The sequence below is a fragment of the Chiloscyllium punctatum genome, chromosome 6 (assembly GCF_047496795.1).
Source record: "Chiloscyllium punctatum isolate Juve2018m chromosome 6, sChiPun1.3, whole genome shotgun sequence".
Taxonomy (NCBI): domain Eukaryota; kingdom Metazoa; phylum Chordata; class Chondrichthyes; order Orectolobiformes; family Hemiscylliidae; genus Chiloscyllium; species Chiloscyllium punctatum.
In genome coordinates this window covers 60,871,571-60,893,247 of record NC_092744.1, presented here as the reverse complement: position 1 = coordinate 60,893,247, position 21,677 = coordinate 60,871,571, and the positions used below count along the sequence as shown (strand labels likewise).

General features: G+C 37.0%; 2 protein-coding genes across 4 annotated transcripts in view; one reads left to right on the top strand and one right to left on the bottom strand.

Annotated features, from left to right (window-relative positions):
• The window catches only part of LOC140479001 (guanylate cyclase soluble subunit beta-2-like), a 72,940-nt gene extending 54,623 nt beyond the window's left edge, over nucleotides 1-18,317 (top strand). For 2 of the 3 annotated variants that reach the window (XM_072572753.1, XM_072572755.1), the window contains exons 10-16: nucleotides 1,650-1,970; nucleotides 4,848-4,996; nucleotides 5,243-5,389; nucleotides 5,550-5,704; nucleotides 5,898-6,103; nucleotides 11,820-11,930; nucleotides 12,013-14,777. In XM_072572753.1, coding sequence (XP_072428854.1) covers nucleotides 1,650-1,970; nucleotides 4,848-4,996; nucleotides 5,243-5,389; nucleotides 5,550-5,704; nucleotides 5,898-6,103; nucleotides 11,820-11,930; nucleotides 12,013-12,173 — 1,250 coding nt within the window. In that variant the 3' untranslated portion in view covers nucleotides 12,174-14,777. Of the gene's footprint in view, nucleotides 1-1,649; nucleotides 1,971-4,847; nucleotides 4,997-5,242; nucleotides 5,390-5,549; nucleotides 5,705-5,897; nucleotides 6,104-11,819; nucleotides 11,931-12,012; nucleotides 14,778-18,279 lie in introns of those variants that run through there. The other variant, XM_072572754.1, reaches the window with a different exon arrangement.
• LOC140479002 (putative coiled-coil domain-containing protein 195) lies at nucleotides 14,718-18,382 on the bottom strand. Its single transcript, XM_072572757.1, has 3 exons — nucleotides 18,145-18,382; nucleotides 16,710-16,959; nucleotides 14,718-15,329 (listed from the first exon to the last, which is right to left on the bottom strand). The coding sequence occupies exons 1-3, from the start codon at nucleotides 18,380-18,382 to the stop codon at nucleotides 15,197-15,199; spliced, it is 621 nt and encodes a 206-aa protein (XP_072428858.1). The 3' UTR covers nucleotides 14,718-15,196.
• Nucleotides 18,383-21,677: the final 3,295 nt, after the last annotated feature.

Genomic DNA, 21,677 nt, shown 5'->3' with positions numbered 1-21,677 from the left:
AAAACAAAAGTAATTGGGGAATTTCCCACACAGTCAATGAAAAAGGCAGTACTACGGGTCCTGGGATTTAATGGATATTACCGTAAGTTTGTGCCAAACTTTAGCAGTGTGGCTGCTCCACTCACCGAATTGTTAAAAAAAGGCAAGAAGTTTCAGTGGACAGCGGACTGTCAAAAAGCATTTGACAGCCTAAAAACTGTGTTAACCACTGCCCCAGTATTAGCCACACCCCTGATTACACCAAAACTTTCAAGGTGGCTATCGATGCCAGTGATGTGGGTGTTGGTGCAGGTGCAATACTCCTGCAGGAGGATGAAGAGGAAATAGAAAGACCCATGGGGTATTTTTCCAGAAAGTTGAACATTCATCAACAGAAATATTCAACATTGGAGAAAGAGACTTTAAGCTTGGTGTTGGTATTACAACAATTCAGTGTTTATATTACCAGCAGTGCATCTGAGACAATCATATACACTGATCACAACCCATTTGTGGAAAAATTTAAGGACAAAAACGATGGACTGTTCAGGTGGAGCTTGTTGTTGCGGCCATTCAATTTGACAATTGTGCATGTGGCAGGTCGCGAAAACATGATTGCCAATACGTTATCGAGACTCGCATGGATACAGGGGCATTCGGTAGCAGGTGTGCAGTGGCCTGAATTTGCATGTGAATGTGCATATTTGCGTGTTTATTGTTAGAATAGAGTCTATGTGTGTTTAGAATACTAAGCGGGTTTTTGAATGGTTAAAAATGAAGCCTTTTTTTAGTATTGATGGTTCACTTTATTTTGTAAAGGGAGAGGTGTCACAAAGCTGGTTTCTTTTTTCTATAAACTATTCCTTTTCTCAAGGTTACTATGTCCTTAGGCTAATAAACTGCTCTTTGTTTTGATTAGTCTGGTTTGGTACAGAGATTAAAGAGTATTGAGAGACCTTTTTGTTTATATGTAAACAGATGAGACTTCAGGCCAAAGTGGTCATGTATAATAATAGGGAAGTGGTCAGTTCTCTAGCTGAGCAGTTTAGTTCAGTCCAGAACTGGTTAGGAGTTCAACAGTGAGCTGTGTGGAAACAAACTCTCTCTCTTTCTGCCTTTCTAACCTCAGCCTGTAAGTATCTGTTCCATTTTTTTAACTGTGTTTCAAGAGGGTTTGCTTATTGGGACTGTTGTGTATATTCAGAACAGCATAATTAAGTCTAGTTTGGATAGATTGAGTTCTGTCGGGGCTCTTTATTCTGTTCTTCGTGTTTCATTGTGTAATCATGTGAATAAATTTTTGTCTGTTTTTAAAACCTGCTATTCAGCCTAGCTACCTCACCCTGGGTAATTTTCATTGTACGAGGTAAAAACAATAACTGCAGATGCTGAAAATTTTCACTGTACACCTATCGAAACAAATTGCAAAGTTATGGTCTGGGCTGCCTGCTTAAGAATGTTTTGAGTGGTGTGGCCTAGTCCATAATGGGAGAAGATCTCAGCAATTTCTAAGGGTATGAGACACAGTCAAAGTTAACATGCTGATGAATTTCGTAGAAATATGCTAAAGTCGTGTTAAGGTAATGAATGTTGTGACAGTTATTGAAGTATTATTGTTGCAGTAGAATTTATACATGCTTCTCACATTGACTTGCATTATCATCCTCCAGGTCAAATGGTGTGGATGGAATATTTACAATGCATGGTGTATCTGTGCTCTCCACTACTGCGTAGCTTACATGAGCTTGAAGAGAGGCACATGCACATTTCTGATATTGCCTCTCATGATGTGACCAGGGACCTTATTCTTCTGAATCAGCAGAGACTAGCTGAGATGGAATTATCCAATCAGCTTGAAAGAAAGAAAGAAGAACTAAGAATTTTGTCCAAGCATTTAGAGGAAGAAAAGAAGAAAACAGAAGCATTGCTCTATGCAATGTTACCAAAGCACGTAGCGAACCAGCTCAAAGAAGGCAAAAAAGTTGAGGCAGGTGAATGAACTTAAACCAATTCAATAATTAATTAAATAATATATAAACATATTGACTGTGGAGGATTGATTTATTGTCAAAGTTAAAGCTCAAGACAGATAATTGGTTATTTGAGGTATTGAAAAGTGATAACTAATGTAGTATGATCACGAATTTTCATTCCTCAGAAGAAATTACATCTTTACTTGAGAATTTGCTGTCCAGTATAACCAGATTTCAGCCACTGACGTTTAACTACATGCAATTTCAGTACTGCTGTTTTTTTTAATAGCTCTTTCACACTTCATGAAATTGGAAATGCAATATTCCAATAGTCATTCAGTTTTGAAAATTTGATATGCACTGACTTCTCCAAACCTTGTCTTACTTTCTAATGTATATACCTATGTTATTTCAAAATGGCAAGTGTGGGATAATGACACATTCAATAACACATAGAACTCAGAAGTGATATTTTATAATATGCTTAAGAACAATGACCAATTTAATAAAAACTCTCAACTTAAACATTTGCTTACTTTTCTAACTAAATTCTAGATAGGATCTTCCTTTCGAGAGCACCTCACTCACAATGCAATCTGTGACCTGTTTGTGAGAATCACAAGTTCAAATTCTGTGATTTCCACTGAACTGCAGTTTGAAGTAATCTGAAATTGCTCTGTATTTGCATTCTGTATTTAGAAAGTGGAACAGAAAACACAGCACAACAATATTAAAGGTGTTATTTCAGTACTATACACATCAGAGCATTTTATATGTTTCTCTGTCCTCGGCTACCTATAATCTATATTAGTAATTGAAATAAAGAGACTGGGAGTAACATATTTATGTGTGCTGATGATACAGAGCTCAGTGGGAATGTAAGCTGTGAGGAGGACACAAAGAAGCTACAAACCGATATGGACAAACTAAGAGACCCCAAGGTGGCTGATGGTTTATAATGTGGGGAAGATGTCAGCGGATCCACAATTTTTAAAAGGCTTGAAACTTTGAAATATTGATTTTCATAGGGACTTTGGTCTACGTATAGAAAGGGATTTGAATACAAGAATAAGAAAGACTTGTTTCAGTTGTACAGGACCACACCTGAAATACAGTGCACAGTTCTGATCTTCTGTTTAAGGAAGGATATATTAAGGAAGGAAGTGAAAATTAACTAAATTGGTTCCAGGGTTGAGAGTATTGTCCAACCATAACAGGCAAAGTAAATTGAACAAATACTCTGTAAAGTTGAAATGAATAAGAGGTGATTTAATTGAAACAAGCAAAATTCTAAATGGACTTGACAAGGTAGAGACTGAGAAGTTGCTTGCCCTAGCTGGAGAGTTTATAGCATCAGTTACTGTCTCAGGATCATTCAGAGCTGGGATGAGGAAAAACTGCTTCACTCAAAGGGCTCTAATTCTTTGGAAAACATGATAATGATACTCCAAGTGGAACATATTTAAAGCTGAGACAGACCGATATTTTGAACTGAAAATGTGTTGCTGGAAAAGCGCAGCAGGTCAGGCAGCATCCAAGGAGCAGGAGAATCGATGTTTCGGGCATGAGCCCTTCTTCAGGGCTCATGTTATGATATTTTGAACTCTCAAGGAATCGAGGAATATGGAAAGTAGCTAGGAGCAAGTTTGACAGAAAAAATGATCTACTTCTGCTCCTGCTTAATTTCTTATGCTGTTCAATATGCGGGACAACAAAGTGAAAGTGCAGAATATTGTTTTCTTGACTGTATATTCCTGACTGTCATTCCTGAAGAAGGTCTTATGCCCGAAACGTCGATTCTCCTGTTCCTTGGATGCTGTCTGACCTGCTGCGCTTTTCCAGCAACACATTTTCAGCTCTGATCTCCAGCATCTGCAGTCCTCACTTTCTCTTTCTTGACTGTATAGTCGGGTTTGGGAAAGTCACACCATAAGCAACTGTGGAGGCAACTAATTACCTAGTATTAAAAGGAACAAGGCATTATCTCATACATGATGGTCGTTCCTTTTTATAGATGTTCACTGATCTCCCTGGTATACTGGACTTCAACCACTAACTCTGTTGCTCTCTCCACATGTGCTGCCAGACATGCTAAGTTTCTCCAGTGTTCTCTGTGTTTGTTTCAGATTTCCAGCGTTCACAGTATTTTGCTTTTACATATGTATATTTTCAGTTATTTTTGATTTATTTTAGATGTTGTGAACTTATATTATCTGTTTTTATTTTCTCAAAATGATATCCCAGTTGTGAACTCTCTTCACAGCTGCACATTCTCGTTTGCTTCAAATATGTATTATTTCCCTCAACGATATTTCTTGTTGCTGTTTTCATGTTACAAAGAGAGATGTTTGAATTTCAAAACAGAATTGTTGCTCACTATCTAAAGTCTGCTGATTTTGAACAGGCTAAGAAGTGGATAGTTAGTGCTCCTGTCTAGAGTAGGCTTGAACTTTTGTAAATTATTTCAATTGAGGACCCCTGTTTAATTATCATTGGGTGGAATATGTGAAATCTGTCAGAGTGAAATATGGGCTGTTAGTCCATTAGTGCTTTTTAAGAGCTAAATCTATGGTGACAGCTCTCCAGTCGAATTAAAATAATGCCTGACTGTGAAAATAGTTCTAACCTCTCACTTTGTTCACTGCTCCCTAGATTTCAACTCACCCTCATAATGTTCTCTGCTTTTTCTATGCCCATAGCAAACCATTCTTTGAGACAATGATTATTCTTGAAAAAAAAGCTGTTCCAAATCATCTTAAATAACATTATAAAATTTGTAAATTTTCACTTTGCTAAGTAGAACTGTCAAACTGATAGATTTCACAAGATCAATAATATTAACAGTGATTTTTACACGTTACTTAAATCATGAGTGCAATTAATTTTCTGCTCTAGGTGAATTTAAGGAGTGCACCATACTGTTCAGTGATGTTGTGACATTTACAAATATCTGTGCGCAGTGTGAACCAATTCAAATAGTGGTTATGCTCAACACCATGTACTTGAAGTTTGACAGATTAACCACAGTCCATGATGTTTATAAGGTAACAATTTTCTTCATTGAAAAGGTTTTTCGAAATCTAGTAATAATTCTGTTTATGAATTTATATAACCACTAGATGAATGCAGTATAATAAAAGATAAGAATGATTGCTTTGCATGTTGCCACAAAAAAACTGTTCAGGTGAGTCAACACTGAAAAAATAGTAATAATTTGGCTTAATTAACATAATTCTATGTCCCTGCAAATTCAATATTTTATTGAAATGTTTTTATTACAAATTGTAAAGGTGGAGACAATAGGAGATGCCTACATGGTAGTTGGAGGAGTCCCTGTACCTGTTTCTTCACATGCTGAGCGAGTAGCAAATTTTAGCTTGGGAATGATCATAGCAGCTAAAGGTGTAACAAATCCTGTGACAGGAACACCTATCCAGGTATATTATCATTTTAAATATTGTATTAAAAATTACATTTTATTTATTGATTCATGCAAATTGAATAGTGCACAGAAATAAATTGCAGAAATGTATTTTGTGTTTTGAACAATTACATTAGTTATGAGAATGCAGTGGCCTCTATCTCTTCTTTATAAAGATAAGAGTTGGGGTAACCACAGGCCCAGTTCTGGCTGGAGTAGTTGGTGAAAAGATGCCTCGATACTGCCTTTTTGGAGATACAGTCAACACAGCTTCAAGAATGGAAAGCCACGGTGTACCAAACAAGATCCATCTCAGTCCTAGTGCTTTCCGGTAAACAGTTCAGTTTGTCGTTTTGTTTGCTGAACCACGATATAATATGTAAACTTTATTGAAAAATTGCACCAGATTTAAGGGCAGCCAGTTGAAAGACTTATTTTACCCAGAAAATTTCCATTGAGGCTGTTATTTCTTCCTTTGCTGTATGATAAATTGAGATTTACACCTCACTTATTTTCAATTTCAGAGCACTTAAGGATAAAAATTTTGAAATACATGAAAGGGGTGAAATTGAAGTTAAAGGAAAAGGGAAGATGTGCACTTACTTCCTCATCAGAAATCTGGTTGCATCAGAAAGTGAAATCATGGGCAGGCCATTGAGGGAGTCTGATTCTGGCCGAGAATCTCTGCAGTCCCTACCTGATTCAAAGGCAGAATATGTCAACCAAAAAGGTAAAAGTTTAACACAAATGCCCACAAAAAGATGAAATGCAAGCTAAATGTTCTGATGCATGTGGATTACTGAGGCAGAAAAGCTTCAATTCTCAAAGGAAAATATAACCTTTGCAAAAGATATGGTAATGATTAGAGAAGTCAGTTCTGGATTTAATTTTGAATTTATTTTCATAATCATAAAATTTTAATCTAGGTCAAAATGATCTGTGGCATTGCAGACAGGGAGGTCAGATTAAGTTTAGTCTTCAATCAAAATAGAGTCTGGGGTCTTTGGAGTAGGATTGTAATTCAGCACCCTTTTTAATTGTAATGCGTTCTGTCACTGATTTAATTTGACCTCATATCATGTTTTACAGCTAAGAACAGATTATAGCAAATTGTAGTACAAAGAAATTGTACATAAGTGTAGCAATTTATCTGCAATACAGGCTGAGAAACTGAGAAAGTGGTTCTGAAACATGTTTGGTTGCAGGCCTCACTTCTATGATATAATGCAATGCAATATTCATATTATGAAAGTACCAAATGTAAGGAATATTTTTAAAATGTTGATGAGAAAACAATGTGTATGTTTAATTACAGATAACAGTGAGTTGTTTCTATCTATTTTTCACTGGGCGATCTGTCCATCTTTCATTTGATGTTTGACAGTGACACCAAAAAAATTGCTTATCTTTTGGAGAAAAGTTAATGGAATTACAGCGTGTAGTCATCCAAATTGTCCCCCAGATTCATTTCCAGGGGCATTCTGATTTATTTAAGAGTCAGGATGGTATATGACTAGGAGAGTGACTTGCTATGGTGATGTTCTTATTGCCCTTGGTCTGATAGGTGACACAGACCACAGACTTAAAAGCTGCTATATATTTAAGTGAATGTATAAGATGGTGAATGGAGTATTGATCAAGTTGTTGCGTTGACTTGGATGGTGTGTAGCTTCCAGAATATTTTTGAAGGGTATTCATTCAGACAAGTGAAGAGTATTCCATCACAATCTTGACTTTTGCTGAATAGATGTAGGATGGGCTTTGGGGAGTCAGAAGATGAGTTACTAATGGCCAAATTCCTAACATCATAGCTGCTATTGTAGCCACAATGTTTATGTGACTGGTCAAGTTAAGTTCCTTATCAATGACTATACATTGTGTCTCGTGATTAGCATGCTAAGCTAAACTCATGATATCATCACTGGATCATAGCATGTGACTCAAGGGTATAAATATCTCATACTCCATCTTACCTCAGTTCATGTAAAGCATGACATTCTACTGGAAGCATGCTCCTCTGTTGCAACATGTTAGTTTAATGCTAACCCAACCTGAGGAATATAATGTCTGTGCATAATATTAGTTCTAATGGCTTCCTGTTGGATTCCTCAATACTGCTATCTTCACATTCAGTTGTTTTAATAGTCCGGGACATAGCATAAGGATTTCCGCATCAAACAGAAAACACTGGAGAAACTTAGCAGGTCTGATATTATCTGTGAAGAGAGACATGGATTTAATGTTTCAAGTCTAGTATGACTCCTCTTCAGAAATGTTAATTCCGTTTCTGTATTTATTTAAACTTTCCAACATCTATAGCATTTTGTTTTCATATAAGCATTGTCTTAAATGGTAACATACCCTATTGGAGACAAGCTCACATCATGGTAGCAGCAGTGAGTATCTGCTAAAGATTTCAATATCTTAGCGGTAGATGTTTGTAAAATATTTGAAGTCTAAGCAGACAGTTCCTATGAGTATAGATAGTTGTGGATTTGGAGAAAGGAAATTAACTATCAGAAAACAGAATTAATTTCTTTTTGATTAGAATGTAAGTTCTTTGAAGACAAGGTGAAAGACTAATATTGCCTGAATACAAAGAAGGGAAATATAAAAAGGCTGCAGTGCCATTTTGAGATGAAACACAAAGCCAGTGTAGTGCAGCACAGAACCTAGAGGTTAGAACACACTTTCCCTGACAGTCAGTATTGTATACAAGTAATTTTTTCAGCGCCACAACAACTATGTTCTCAGGGAAGAAATAGTTTTTAATATACACAGACACAAGTTGGACACACAAATTATGGTGGTAGAATGCAGTATTTTTAGGGTGGAATTACGGATAGCATAAACCGAATTTCATAATGGTAATCTTGTGATATCTTATAATTATCACTATTCAGACAATGTATGTAGTTCTATCTTACAGACCAGGTAATAGATGAGTTCAAAAAGCAGCTCTAAAATTCTTGCTTACCATTGGAAAGTAGGGGCACCCCTGAATTAAGAAATTATGGTCTTTTCAAAGATGATCAGAATGATCCAGAAAAGATCTGAAAGGATGTTCTTGAAGATGGGTAGTACTTAAGTTCAGGATTGACAAACTTCAATCATACCAAACAGGCATCAACCTATGAGTGTATCAGTTTATCAAAAGATACTGCAACAAAAAGCATGAATGTGACATTTTTGAAGAGGAATTGTTGGAAAGGCTGGTTGAGTCACCCAACACCTCCATACCAATTAAAGCCTTTGGAAAGGGGCTTTTGGTAAAGAGAAGAGAGTATACATTGGTACATCAACTGAGGATCAATATAAGTACAGAGCCACCACAGTCTCCAACAATTACATCTTTAGGTGCACCAATACTATCATTATGGTCAATAAAGTGTACCAAACCAATGAAATCTGTAACACAAGTGGTTTGTTGTGCCTATTTCAAAGCTGTATCATTTTTCTTCATATCTGTAAAGCATGTGTCACCGAGGGAAATTCCTCTATGGGCAGGAAGACTGGATCCAAAGGCTAAACCAGACCCCTGAACAAAACACAAATGACCAACAAAACAGTGGAACACTGCAGTACTTGCAGCAGGGAAAGAAGGCATAAATACAAGTACACCATTGAGGTTCAGAGTCAACCAAGTAAATGGCAAGTTTGAGAAGATGACCAAACTTTCCATCTTCTTAATGTCACACGTCATGTCAACATTGTAAGGTGATCAGAAGCTTTTATAACCATCAATATAGTGTGTCCAGAAAAGCAGGACAACATACACAAAAGATTAATATTAGCACGAGAACCAGTGAAAGCATATTATCACTATGTACCCTAAAAAAAGTATCTCAGCAAGTGGTGCTCCATGATATTGCCTATGGGAGATATTTTGATTATCAGATCACCAATCCTATGCATTGGCTAAATCACAATACAGTAACAATATGAAAGTTCATCTTGGTTTCTTGAAATGTTCTAATTTGTAGACACAAGTGTTCCAGCAATGCAGGCTACCAGTTTACACAGATCATGGAATAGTCACAATTATACAATTCGAACCAGACCTCCATGATACAGTCAAATCAGTCAATAATCTCAAATGCCCATGCCTAGATGTAAGTGACACAATCAACAATTTTGAGTGTGATGTATGAGTGCATCTTGAAGCTGATGATTTCTCCTGTTTTCCCCTCTATTACAGACCTTCATTTTTGTTTTTTGTTTCTGATCTTCATTCTTTCATTTGTTTAAAACTTAATATATTTCTACTTTCTCCATTCTGATGAAAGCCTGAAACATTAACTCTATGGCCCTATTAACCTTCTGAGTATTTTTAGCATTTTCTGTTCATATTTCAGATTTTCAGTATTCGCCTTATTTCACTTTTTAATGGTGAAGGGCAAGTTTGGTATATTGGGCAAAAGGTATGATTCTGTGAGTGTGACTGTGTTAGGCAATTAATTGATTAGTCAATGGGCCATTTCTCCCAAATTTTGGTGCAGAACTCCAGAAGGTACATTTATCAAGAAATGTCTGAAAGCACTAGGCTATAGTCCCTGACAATATCCTGGCAATAGTTAAATAGATTTGTGCTCCAGAGTAAACTGCATCCCTAGCCAAGCTGTACAGCATCTCTATGACAATGTAGATCATTTTCTAAATGTGTCCTGTCCAGAAAATCTTATCTGACAAATACTGTTCAATCATTCTAGTCTCAATCATCAACAAAGAAATGGAAGTGATTCTTGACATCTTAATCAAGTGATACTTGGACAGGAAAACTCTCCTCTCTAATACTCAGTTTAAATTCTGCTAGGGCCACTTATCACTAAAACTCATAACACCTTGGTCCAAACTTGGACAAAAGAGTTGAATGCAATAGAGCAGATGAGAGACATCATTGCTAGCATCAAGGCAGCATTTGACTGAACGGAGTCAAGGCGAATTAGCTAAAATGAACTAATGAGAGTTGGTGTAAAATCTCCAATGGCTGGAGTCTAACCCAGCAGAAAGGGAGACGGTTGACTACTCAGTCCCAGGAAATCACTTCAGGCGTTCCACAGGATAGTATCCTCCAATGTTCCCTCTGAATTGCACAACTGCTAGCAAACCCCACACACATTGATCGTCATGCTACTGCATGACTTCTGCTTGCAGAGTCACAGTGGTGCACCAACCTCAGAGGAAGACAAATTTGAGGGATTATTTTTGTACTTGATCCAACTATCTTCAATTGCTTCACGAATGACCTTCCTTCCAGGTGGGATATTTGCTGATGATTGCACAATGATCAGCATCAATAGTTACGCCTGAGTTGTTGAAGCAGTTCTTGTCCATAAATAGTAGCACATAGACAATATTTAGGTTTGGGATAATCAGTGGCACGTTACTTTCATACTACACAAGTGACATGCACTGACCATCTGTGACAGGAGAGAACCATCCCTCTTTGACATTCAATGACATTGCCATCAATGAACAACCCACTGTTCTGGGGATTAACAGTTAGCCATTAACTGGACCAGCCGTATAAAAACACCAGGACAGGCGGTGCAAGTTATGTGATAAATAAACACACTGTTTCCCAAAGCCTGACCACTATTTTTGAGATAAAAATGAGGAGTGTGAGGGAACATTTTTCACTTGCCTAGATGAGTGCAATTGCAACAACATTCAAGATACTTGATCATGGACAGGACAGAATAGCCAGTTAACAAGTTCAGCATTCACTTCCTTCACCCATACACGGTCAGAGCAGCGTATATCACCAACAGAGTGCACTGCAGCAACTCACCAAGACTTTTCAAACTTTCAACCTCTCCAGCCTAGAAGGCAGCAGATACATATGGTTGGCTGTTTAAAATGGAAGCTAACCACCACTTTCTTGTGGAAGAACTGAAAACAGGTTGGTGAGGAGGACTATGTCCAACTGTCTGGAGTGAGTGTGTCTTGTCATTTTTAGTGCCTGGGTTGATCCCTTTATCTTAATTAGAAGGGGTTTTTTTGTATTATGGTTTGATATGTCTCAGCAGCTTGCTAGGCCATTTCAAAGGGAACCAGGGTTCAAGTGCATTCTTTATGTTTCGAATCACTTACATGTCAAGACTGGGTAAGGAGGCAGATTTTGATCTGTAAAGGATAGTAGTGAACCAGGTGGGGTTTTACCCACAGTCTTGCATTTATAAGGTCACCATTATTGATACTCAATTTAAATTCCAAATTAAGTTAATCAAATTTAAATTTCCTAACTGCTATAATGGAATTTGAATTTGTTTCTCCAAAGCATTAATCCAAATCTCTAGAATACTAGTCCAGTAACATAACCCACATAAAAAGATATTCCAGCTAAATATTTGAATTCTTTATTAATCTTACTGATAACTAATAAAACATTATCACAGTTTCTAATTGAAATGTTTGAACAAACTATTATATTTTGTTTTGGATAGATGGTGGGTGCAATATATATCAGGATCGACGACCTACTGTTGCAATGAAGTACACTGATACGTCCAGAATTGTCACAGAGAACATTTATACAGAAATAAAGGATATAGCAGGTGCGTTTCATTTTTCAAACAAGTAAAGTAAGTGGTGAAAAGTCACAATGGAAGTAATGTGGGATTTTTCCCCCCAACACAGGAAAAACACGTGGTTCGGAAAGTTATGGGAGTCTGCACAGTGTCCATAGCCCTCAGAAATCAGAGGATGACCCCCATCAGCTTCCAAAGCATCATGATGAGCAAGGAATGGGGAAACCTAGTCGGAAAAACACAAAATCCAATTTATGTATTTTACTATAAATGTTCAAAATAAAAACAAAAATAGTTTCAGCTTTCATAATGCCAAGCGTTGTTGTGCTAAATGAACATCACAATTGCCCCAGATGTCATTGCTTCAACAATGCCTTAAATTTGCATTGAAAGCAGACTAGAAATGGGGGAGCATGTACACAGTCTTGATTGCAGATTTATTAACTTATTGTATAATAAAATGTGTGTTGCCTCTAAAAGTTCAACAAATGTTCTGACAATGAAATCTATTTACTGTACAGTACATTTATTCCAACAGACTATTCCTGTCATATATGACACTTTCAGAGGCCATAATGATTTAATACTAATACAGATAGGAATTGATGTCCTTTGAAGGAAATATACAAAATAAACATTCATTTTTATATTTTATTAAGTATATATCAATTTTTAACTTGGCTTCATTATCTTAATTCAAAAATGCCATGTTAATTCACCTTAGAGCAAATTTGGGAACCGTCAGCCCACTGTGATTTAATCAGCTCTTTAAAACACTACACAATTATTCCTAATCCCCTGCTCTTTTCCTAGATCTTCCCAAATGTTTCCTTCTCAAGTATTTATCCAGTTCCCTTTTAAACATTCCAATGAACCTGCTTCCACTACCCTTTCAGGCAGTACATTCCAGATCATAAATGCCTGAGCTTTTAAAAACAAAACTTTCTCTCCCTTATCCATTCCATTTTCAAATACCTGAGTTATCAAAAACTCTTAGTCTTCAATAAATACATTCAGGCATTTGGGTTTCAGAAGGAAAGAAACAAATTAAGACTAAATTAGTATGCCAGTGATGTTTCCATAATGCATGAATTCACCAGTCAACATTATTTTTCTACAAGGATTGTGGTAGCTATACATTCCCTTCTCTTTTATCATCCTCGTAGAAAAATAATGTTGACTGGTGTGTATTTTGGATGCACATCTCATTGTACTATAACTTCTATTTCACTGGGAGTTATAGGCCCACAGCAAGACACACCCTTGCATATGCCAGTTTCACAATGAAGTAAAAATTCAAGTAAGCAGATAAAAATGTATTAAATGATTTGTTATACGCACATGCTTGTGCACGAACTTACAGTTGTTGTAGGCATGGAAAATATATCATCCCAAGGGGTAGATTCAGATTTTGATATCAAGACTGAAGTGATGGCACTTGCTAATGACCTTAAAGAAATGGCCCAGAAAGATTTACTGATCCCTGTGTTGGGTTTTATACTTACAAACGTTAATTTCATGGGAAAATCACCACTCATATTTACTCCTCCAACTAATACATTATAGTGACTTGAAAATATATTACAATTACTTCACTGTCATTGGGTCAAAATTCTGGAATTCCGTTCATCATAGCAATCTGGTTGTACCTACACTCCATGTACTATAGCAGTTCATACTGATGGCTCACCATCATTTTCTCAAGAGCATTTAGGGATGGGCAATCAATGTTGACCCTGCTAGAGATACTGACATTACTACAATTAACAAAAGAAATCTGGTGGGAACTGTAGGAGATGCCTGGTGCCCAGCAACTGTGAGGTCATCCATCAAATAATTACCCCAATTACCAAAAAGAAAGCAAAATCACAGAATTACAGAATTGTAATACACAGAAGGAAGCTATTCAGCCCACATTGTCTTCACTGACTCTGCAATGAAGCATTATGACTTGGCACTATTCTCTTGCCTTTTCACATTGTTTCTATTCAAATAATCTTTCAGTGGCCTCTTGTATTGAATTTGCTTCCAGCACATTTCCAGGCAGTGCATTCCAGACCCAAACCATCCATTGTGTGAAACAAAATCCTATGTAGGCAAATCTGTGCTCTTTCATTCTCAATCCTTTTATGAATAGGAACAATTTCTCCAGACCCCTCATAATATTGAAAATGTCTATCCAATTTCCTCCTAGTCTTCTCATCAAGGAGAACAGTCCTAAACTCTCTAATCTATCCTCGTAACTGAAATTTCACATCCGTGCAACTATAACCACTATTCTATCCTGTATAATTGTTTTTTTGGAATCTTCCCCACTACTGATATTAAATAGACTCATCTGTAATTGCTGGGGTTATCCTTACAAACTTTCTTAAACAGGGTTGACATGCCTGCAATTCTCCAGTTCCCTGACAAATCCCCTCAATCTGGGGAAAACAGAAAGATTATGGCAGTGTCCCTGCAATCTTCACTCTCATTTCCTTCAATAGCCTTGAATATGCTTTATCCAGTCCCAATGCTTTGCCAAATTTAAGTATGGATAGTCTGTTCAAATATTCATATTTGGTCACCATAGTCTGGTTATCATCTACTTCCTTCAGAAACACAGGTGCCTCCATATGTAATTTCCTTTCTTTGCCGCTACTGCTCCTTTTATGAAGCTGTTTCTGCTGATATGTTTACCAAGGACTTTGGGATTTCCCTTTCTGTTGGTTGCCAGTCTTTTCTCATAAAATGTTCTGAATTACCTTCAATTTTTGATCATTTACAAATGCCAAAACAAAATCAGAACTTATACTTGACAGTGATGTAGATTCAGAAACATAACAGACAAGCTTTATTTTTTCTTTTATTTTAAAAAATCATAAGAGAATTCCAACAAAGTTATTTTTCCAGGGCCAGATAAGTTGTCCAGAAGTAATTATGACTTAACATGTCTCCAAAAACCCAATTGTACTTTAGTTCACAAATGTTAACTTATTCAGTGTTGTTCCATTAGGACTATCTAAAAAGTGGAAGTTCACATCAAATCAGTGACATCCCAATGATTTTGATGTGAAGATTTCAACAAGCACCCAGTGCTGGAGCAGGGTATGATTAATAACTTCTGGATTTCTGCAATTAACTGTGCATACACAGATTCCACTTATCAGTTTCATAGATTAATGACAGTGAATGGTGTCAGTTTTCCCATCATTGTAACTGTAAGATGTGGGTCATGGGGAACCTTGCATGGAAGAATTTAGAAATTTGATGGAAATGTATATACATTTCTTAAAGTATAAAGTAAACACTTAGGAATCATTTTCCAGAATAGGAGATAGTTGATTACTTTTCTGATTCTCTGGTTGCTGGGAAGACTCTTGACTTTCTGAACGAGATGCAGCATCCACAGGCAAAAGAAATGTTACAGACTTCACTTTAAATCTGTTGAGAGAATTGGAGGAAACATAATCACTGCACAACATAATCTGAAGTGTTGCATAGAGTATAGTATTACAATTTCTTTTATGTTGTGATAATACTAACGTAGTAGATGTTGTTACTGCACAATTGTCAGTGTGTGCTTAACTACTCAAATGTAGAATTGAGCAAATTCAAAATGAAATAAAATTAAACTTTATTGTCACATGTACTCACGTACAAAAGTACATGAGGATAGTGAAAAGTGTACAATGTCGCCATTCCTGGGGCCAAGGTACAAAGGTATCTACATACAAAGTCTTAGGTACAAAGTAGAAAAATAAAGGAACAATGTAGCAAGTTAAACATCACAGCCCCTCTTAATATAAAGTAAAAAAATAAAAAGGTAAAGTTAAAGCTTCAAGTCATGCTGAGCTTGCACTCCCTGGAGACCTCAGGCTGCCTGCTCTTGCAAAACAACCCAAGACTGAAATAAAACAAAGAACTATGGATGTTGGAAATCTGAAACAAAAACAGAAATTGCTGGCGAAACTCAGCAAGTGTGGCAGCATCTGTGGGGAGAACACTGTGTGAATGTTTGAGTCAAGTGACCCTTCTACAGAACTTAATATTGATTGAGTCAAAAATGAACTTGCAATCATGTAAATTGTATATTTTATATCAGCATACAAAATCATTGTGTGTATAATTGCAATTGCTTCACTGATACAAGTTATTCAATTTCTCGTATAACTTTCTAACATTTGACACTGTACTTGCCTTAATTTGTTAATTTCAATACCACATTTCTTTTCTCTGTTGCAGGAATTAAAATCCAATTTCCACAAAATTATAGTTTTTTGATAACAGAGGTTGCTGCAAACACAGAGTAGATCAGTCTACCTTGTTATAAAGAGAACACCATTTAAGTATGATTGCCTGTGTTTCCAGCAATTTCTGTTTTTGTTCAAATTCCAGCATCCATGGTATTTACATTTGTATTTGATGGATTTAATATCAAAACTACAAATATTCTGTCCAACTTCATTATTCACTAAATATTCAACTTCATTTTATTTTTGTGTATATCTATAAAGTTATGTTATACTTAACCCTTTATAAACATATTTATGTTTAGTTAAGTTTATTTTTTATCCAAGATAACTGAAATCCGTTCACTAAACCGATTCAAACATCATAACACAGAAGTATATTACTATACTATTTTTCTAGGACCAGTTACTAGTCATTCATCAGCTTTACTTATTGAATAACTTTATGTTTAAACACATGCATATTCTCTACCTGAATATCCAGTATTTTAGTGAAGATTAGTTTGTTTAAAAGTTATTTTTGTGCACTGAAACTTTCTGTTGGACCTTAAAGACTTATTTTATTGCTTACTTGCATTTATTGACATATTCTTGTAAGGTTGCTCTTTGTGAATAGTTTTCTTCAGAAGTCTTAGGGTCTGGAAATTGAGCGAGCGTTCTTTGGCTTTTAGAGGGTTTCATTGTGGGTGCCACTGTTCCTCGTTCTTCTTGTTCACTTGTTTGCGAGGTTGGATTTTGACCCAGAGATTTCTGATGTTTATTACCCACATTGAAGGCATGTAAAGATGATATGGAGTAACGTCTCACCGTCATTGCATTATCTGCAAATTAATTTGTGTTATATGTTGCATGTCCAACGTATTTATCAGGTACAGAGAAAAAACACTGAGATCAAACTCTACAGAAAGTTACTTCACTCAATAACGTTTGGAACTCAAATTATACTCAAAATTGCACACAAGCATAACAACCATTTTTTTCAGATTAGTTAATTGCCTCAAACGTTATGTATTTCAGTGGTACATCCTGTAATAGCAACTACGGCATTTAAATAGAACAGATCGTAATTGCCTTATTGGTTTAAGTTTTGCAGTCAGGATCGAACGATCTCTGTGTCATAAAGTTCCCCTTTCCCAGTTCTAGGCTGATGCCAAACCATTAGGATCTCTGGTCTCCGGGCAGAAGTGATGACAGAAGCCAATTACATCGGTGTATTTGCATGGTCAACAAAACAGAAAATCAAACGAATGGATGATCTTTAAAATTCTAAATTTTCCGACATTGAAAGAAATTATTATGATTGTATTATATCAAAAATGCATTTGGAATGCTTTTTAAAAATGTATGATTTGGAGAATGTTTTAATCCTAATGGAGACATTTGATATTCCGCAAATTTAAAAAAGTCTTTTCAGGTCAAGCGGGGGGGGGGGGGGGGGAGATCTTCCAACAGAAGTAGCTGTTAGACACTCACTGCGTGGTTTGCGAGTCCGGATGCGGACACGTGAGGTATTTGCGAGCAAACTTCAAACTTCCAGTGAGCGGAGAGGCATTGCCAGGATCACGGCACGGATTTCTCTGACTGCCCCCCCCCGCCAATACAGATGGGCTGGCTAGGCTGAGGTTGCCCAGAAAAGTCCGCCTTTCTGCGCAATCTTTAATGACGATATAAGGGCCAGAGTGGGAAGTGATTTGAGGTGGAAGCTGCATCCGGGATGGGGGGGACCACTTATTCCTCATCCACACTTGCTGGACTATTCTTCTCCATCAAGCACATCCATCCCCACTTTGCCATCTCCCAACCCCGCTCTCCCTTACCCATCGCCTGCCTTGTCTAAAGCAGGAATGTGAATTAAAAGACGAATGTGAATTGAAAGCAACGTAACAATATGAGTGCCAGCAAGTCAGTAATAAGTGGTGCCTGAATAAATGGATACTAGCTGGGCACTGCGATTAGTAGTAGACTCTGTACGCTTTTGAACATTGCAATTCACTTGCATTATTTACCTCTCGTTTCTCTTTCCAGCGCGGGGGCGGAGATATTCCTGCGCAAGTTAACGTGCGCTATTGCATCCTCGGTTTTTAGCTGCTGTTGGAGAGCGGTAATGGTTGTTTTTTCCAATATTTCTGCTCTTTTCCCAGACTGACTTAACCTCACCCGTAGGGCCTTGTTTTCTGACTCCAGTTTCTTCATGTCAGAACGCATGTCTTTGATGATCTGCATGAGGCGCTTGTTACTTTCCATGGTGCTGAAAGTTCGCGGAACGGACACAGATGGATTTCCGTGGAGGGTGCGGACACCTGTTCACACAGAGACAAATTTACAATGTTCAATCCTCGTCCCTCCTTTTAATGGATCAAGGGGAAAGGTCGCGTTTATCACTTAACGATCAATAGGTTCAGGTGACTAGACACAAGATCTTTTAAATAATTAATTTGTCAGTTCAGATGGTTTCAATTTTCGGTCTAACATTGGTTTGTAAGTTTAACCAAACGACTTGTGTAAAACAATACTCAAGATTGTTGCTTTTAATGGGTTATTTAAAACTTGTAACAATGTTATGTATTTCTCTTACAATTTGACTTTACTGCAATGGTAAAATCATGTGGTTTTAAAAAATGCACATTATACACCGTGTAAATTTCCATTATGTTTCACATGGCTCTTCAGATTTCAGGACTTGTAACACGCAGTACATAGAAATCCTGTGGGGGGCAATGGGCCGTCCCCTAACAACTGTGTTTTTTCCACCTCTATGTTCTCAATTATTCATGTTTTCTCTGCGTGTCAGGGATCCAGGCAAATCCTCTGCTGCACAACAGGCAGCGTGCTTGGTATATTAAATATTTTGACATTTGTTCAATTGATAAATTTTATAGCGTTGATAGAGTACTAACACTCCTACCTTCCCCTATTCTACTGTTCTTACTAAGACATGGCAATAGAGAAGTGATCGGTATATTTGAGCTGCTAGGCTCAGGTATTTAATATTGCATGATGCTGTTTGTTTGCAGTACAGACGTCAGTGACTATGATTCCTGTTTCATATCATGTGCAAACATGGTGCTGAACGTCTCGTTCAGAGTATCCTGCTCATACAGCGAGGTGGATCGGAATCACATTTTCCTTTTTGTTGATAGACCTGCAAAAGTGAGAAAGGACCAAAATAAACATAAATGGCTCGATGCGGAGACCCTGATTTTATAAAATAGAAACGTAGCCCTCAAGGCTTCAAGGTAGACAGTACTTCCCGCAATATTTAAAAATAAATTGTGAGGCCTACAACATTTCACACCAAGAAAGATGACATTTAGGCATACAGAACTGGACTCCAAACCAGTAACCCAGCTGAAGCGGAATTCTGAATATTTGCCCCATGCTGGAACAAATTAAAGAGTTCTTTGTCGTGACAGCGTCCGATTTATGCCTCTTCCAAGTATGCCGATTAGGTGTAAAAATTGTAGGGGAACACGTTTTGAAGCTGAAGAAGTAGTTCCCTAAATAATTTGAATAAGGGGCGTGGAAAATCATGCACCCAACGTAACTCCCTTTAAGCGATCATCTCACATCAAAACATTGCAGCGAGAATTTAGTCTTAATCTCAATTTGTTTTTGTGAAATGTAAACATAATTATTCCAAACTTCGTCCTGGACAAAACTGCCGCAAACCATCGTCAGGTATTAAATCTGCATCAAGTGTTGAATCATGGCGTGTTCCGAAGGAATGGAACTTGAGTTTTGTCGTGTTACTGCCATATTGTAGACTGTGCAGCAATTCACAGAGTAATCTATAGTACATAACGACAGCAGTGTCCGCATGTCTCAGATTAACGCAAGCAACATTCGACAACTTAAATGTGCCATATCGATTCAGTTTTCCATCAGCGGCAGTTCAATTGTTAGTGGTTGCAAAGCAAGCTTGAAACAGATTGTTAAAATATTAAGCTTTCGGGGAAAAAAAGTACTTTATATGCAAGCTAATAGAGCTCGCTTAATTATTTAGGTCACATGCTTTAAGGTCTTTTTAACCTGAGAAAGTTAGAGAGAGCTTGGTATTGTTGGTGTGTCATACATTAATGCAGATGCCAACATCTAACTATGGAACTGGAGGGCAAATCTTGGAAGAAATTAACTTATGAAACCTGTCACCAGATGTTACTATAATAAGAATTGTAGAACAAATTCACAGCAAGTATGCGCGTGTCATCTCCTGTAAATTGCTGTGAATTATTGCTTTATTTTCTAACAAGTTTTGTATCCTGAATAAAACAGAATTGATCAGGCAAGGCAATTTTTTTTTACTGCTAACTGGCTATTAAAAATCACGATCTAGCCCTACAATGACACATGCTCATGCTGTATGACCTCTCGGCTAGAAATATAAGAATGTGATTTGAGCCCAAGAACCACTTAAAATGTCTCCTGCTCTGTCTACAACAAAAATAAGCTGTAAAATGGGTCCTATTTGGATGAGAGAAATTGGAAAAATTGAGAATAGCATGCTCATTGCCTGATGGTGTTGCTTGTTTTATGAAAAGACATGAGAGCAAGGTTATTCAAAATCCCAAAGTTTCCTGGGAAGCTTTCGAAATTGACTTTTAATGGCTATATTAAGCTTGGTGTCTGTTACAATTACATCTTTGTAATATTTTAAAGGTATACTATTTTAAACATTCAATTACACATCGCAAAATCAACATTTTCATTTGGATGCACCAACAATATTGAGAAGCTGGAAAAGATCAAAGAATGTTTGTGAGGGTGATCAGACATTAGGATCACTCTACCAGGATAGGTAAGGGTGAGCTTAGATACATTTACTAGGAACGAGCTCCCCTGCAGGGTCCAGATGAGCAGGAAATGAGTTGCCAATCTGCTGCAAAAAGACCTGTATGAACACTGAGCAGATTCAAAGCAGAGTTAATGATGGTTAAGGTAATTTCCCCCTTCAGGCATGTTATGCCTAGCTTCTTACAAGCAAGTGAAGAATCATCTTTACATTAAGAGCTCTTGTTCTCTGAAGAAATATATCAAACAATTCTTTGAGTCAAGGCTGGTTTCACATTTAGAGAAAAAAGAAAATGGGTGTTATTTAGAATTTATGTAAGAACTAGGTGCAGGAGTCAGCAATTCAGCCTTTCCAACCTGCTCTGTCATTTGATATGATTGTTGCTGATCTCATCTCAGCCTCAACTCCACTTTTCTGTCCATTCCCCATAACCTTTCAAACCATTACTAATTCAAAATCTGTCCATCTCTTCCTTTGCTTTACTGAAGTTATCCACAGCACTTTGAAGTAGTGAATTCCACAGATATATGACCCTTTGAGAGAAGTAATTTCTCCTCATTTCTGTTTTAAATCTGTCACCTCTTATCCTAAAACTATAGAACCTTTTGAGCTAGGTTGCCCCACATGAGGGAATATCCTTTTCATGTTTACTTTGTCCAATATAGGAACATATAGGCCTACACTGCTCAATCTCTCTTCATAAAACAATCCTTCATCACTGGAATTAATTTGGTAAACCTCCTCTGGACT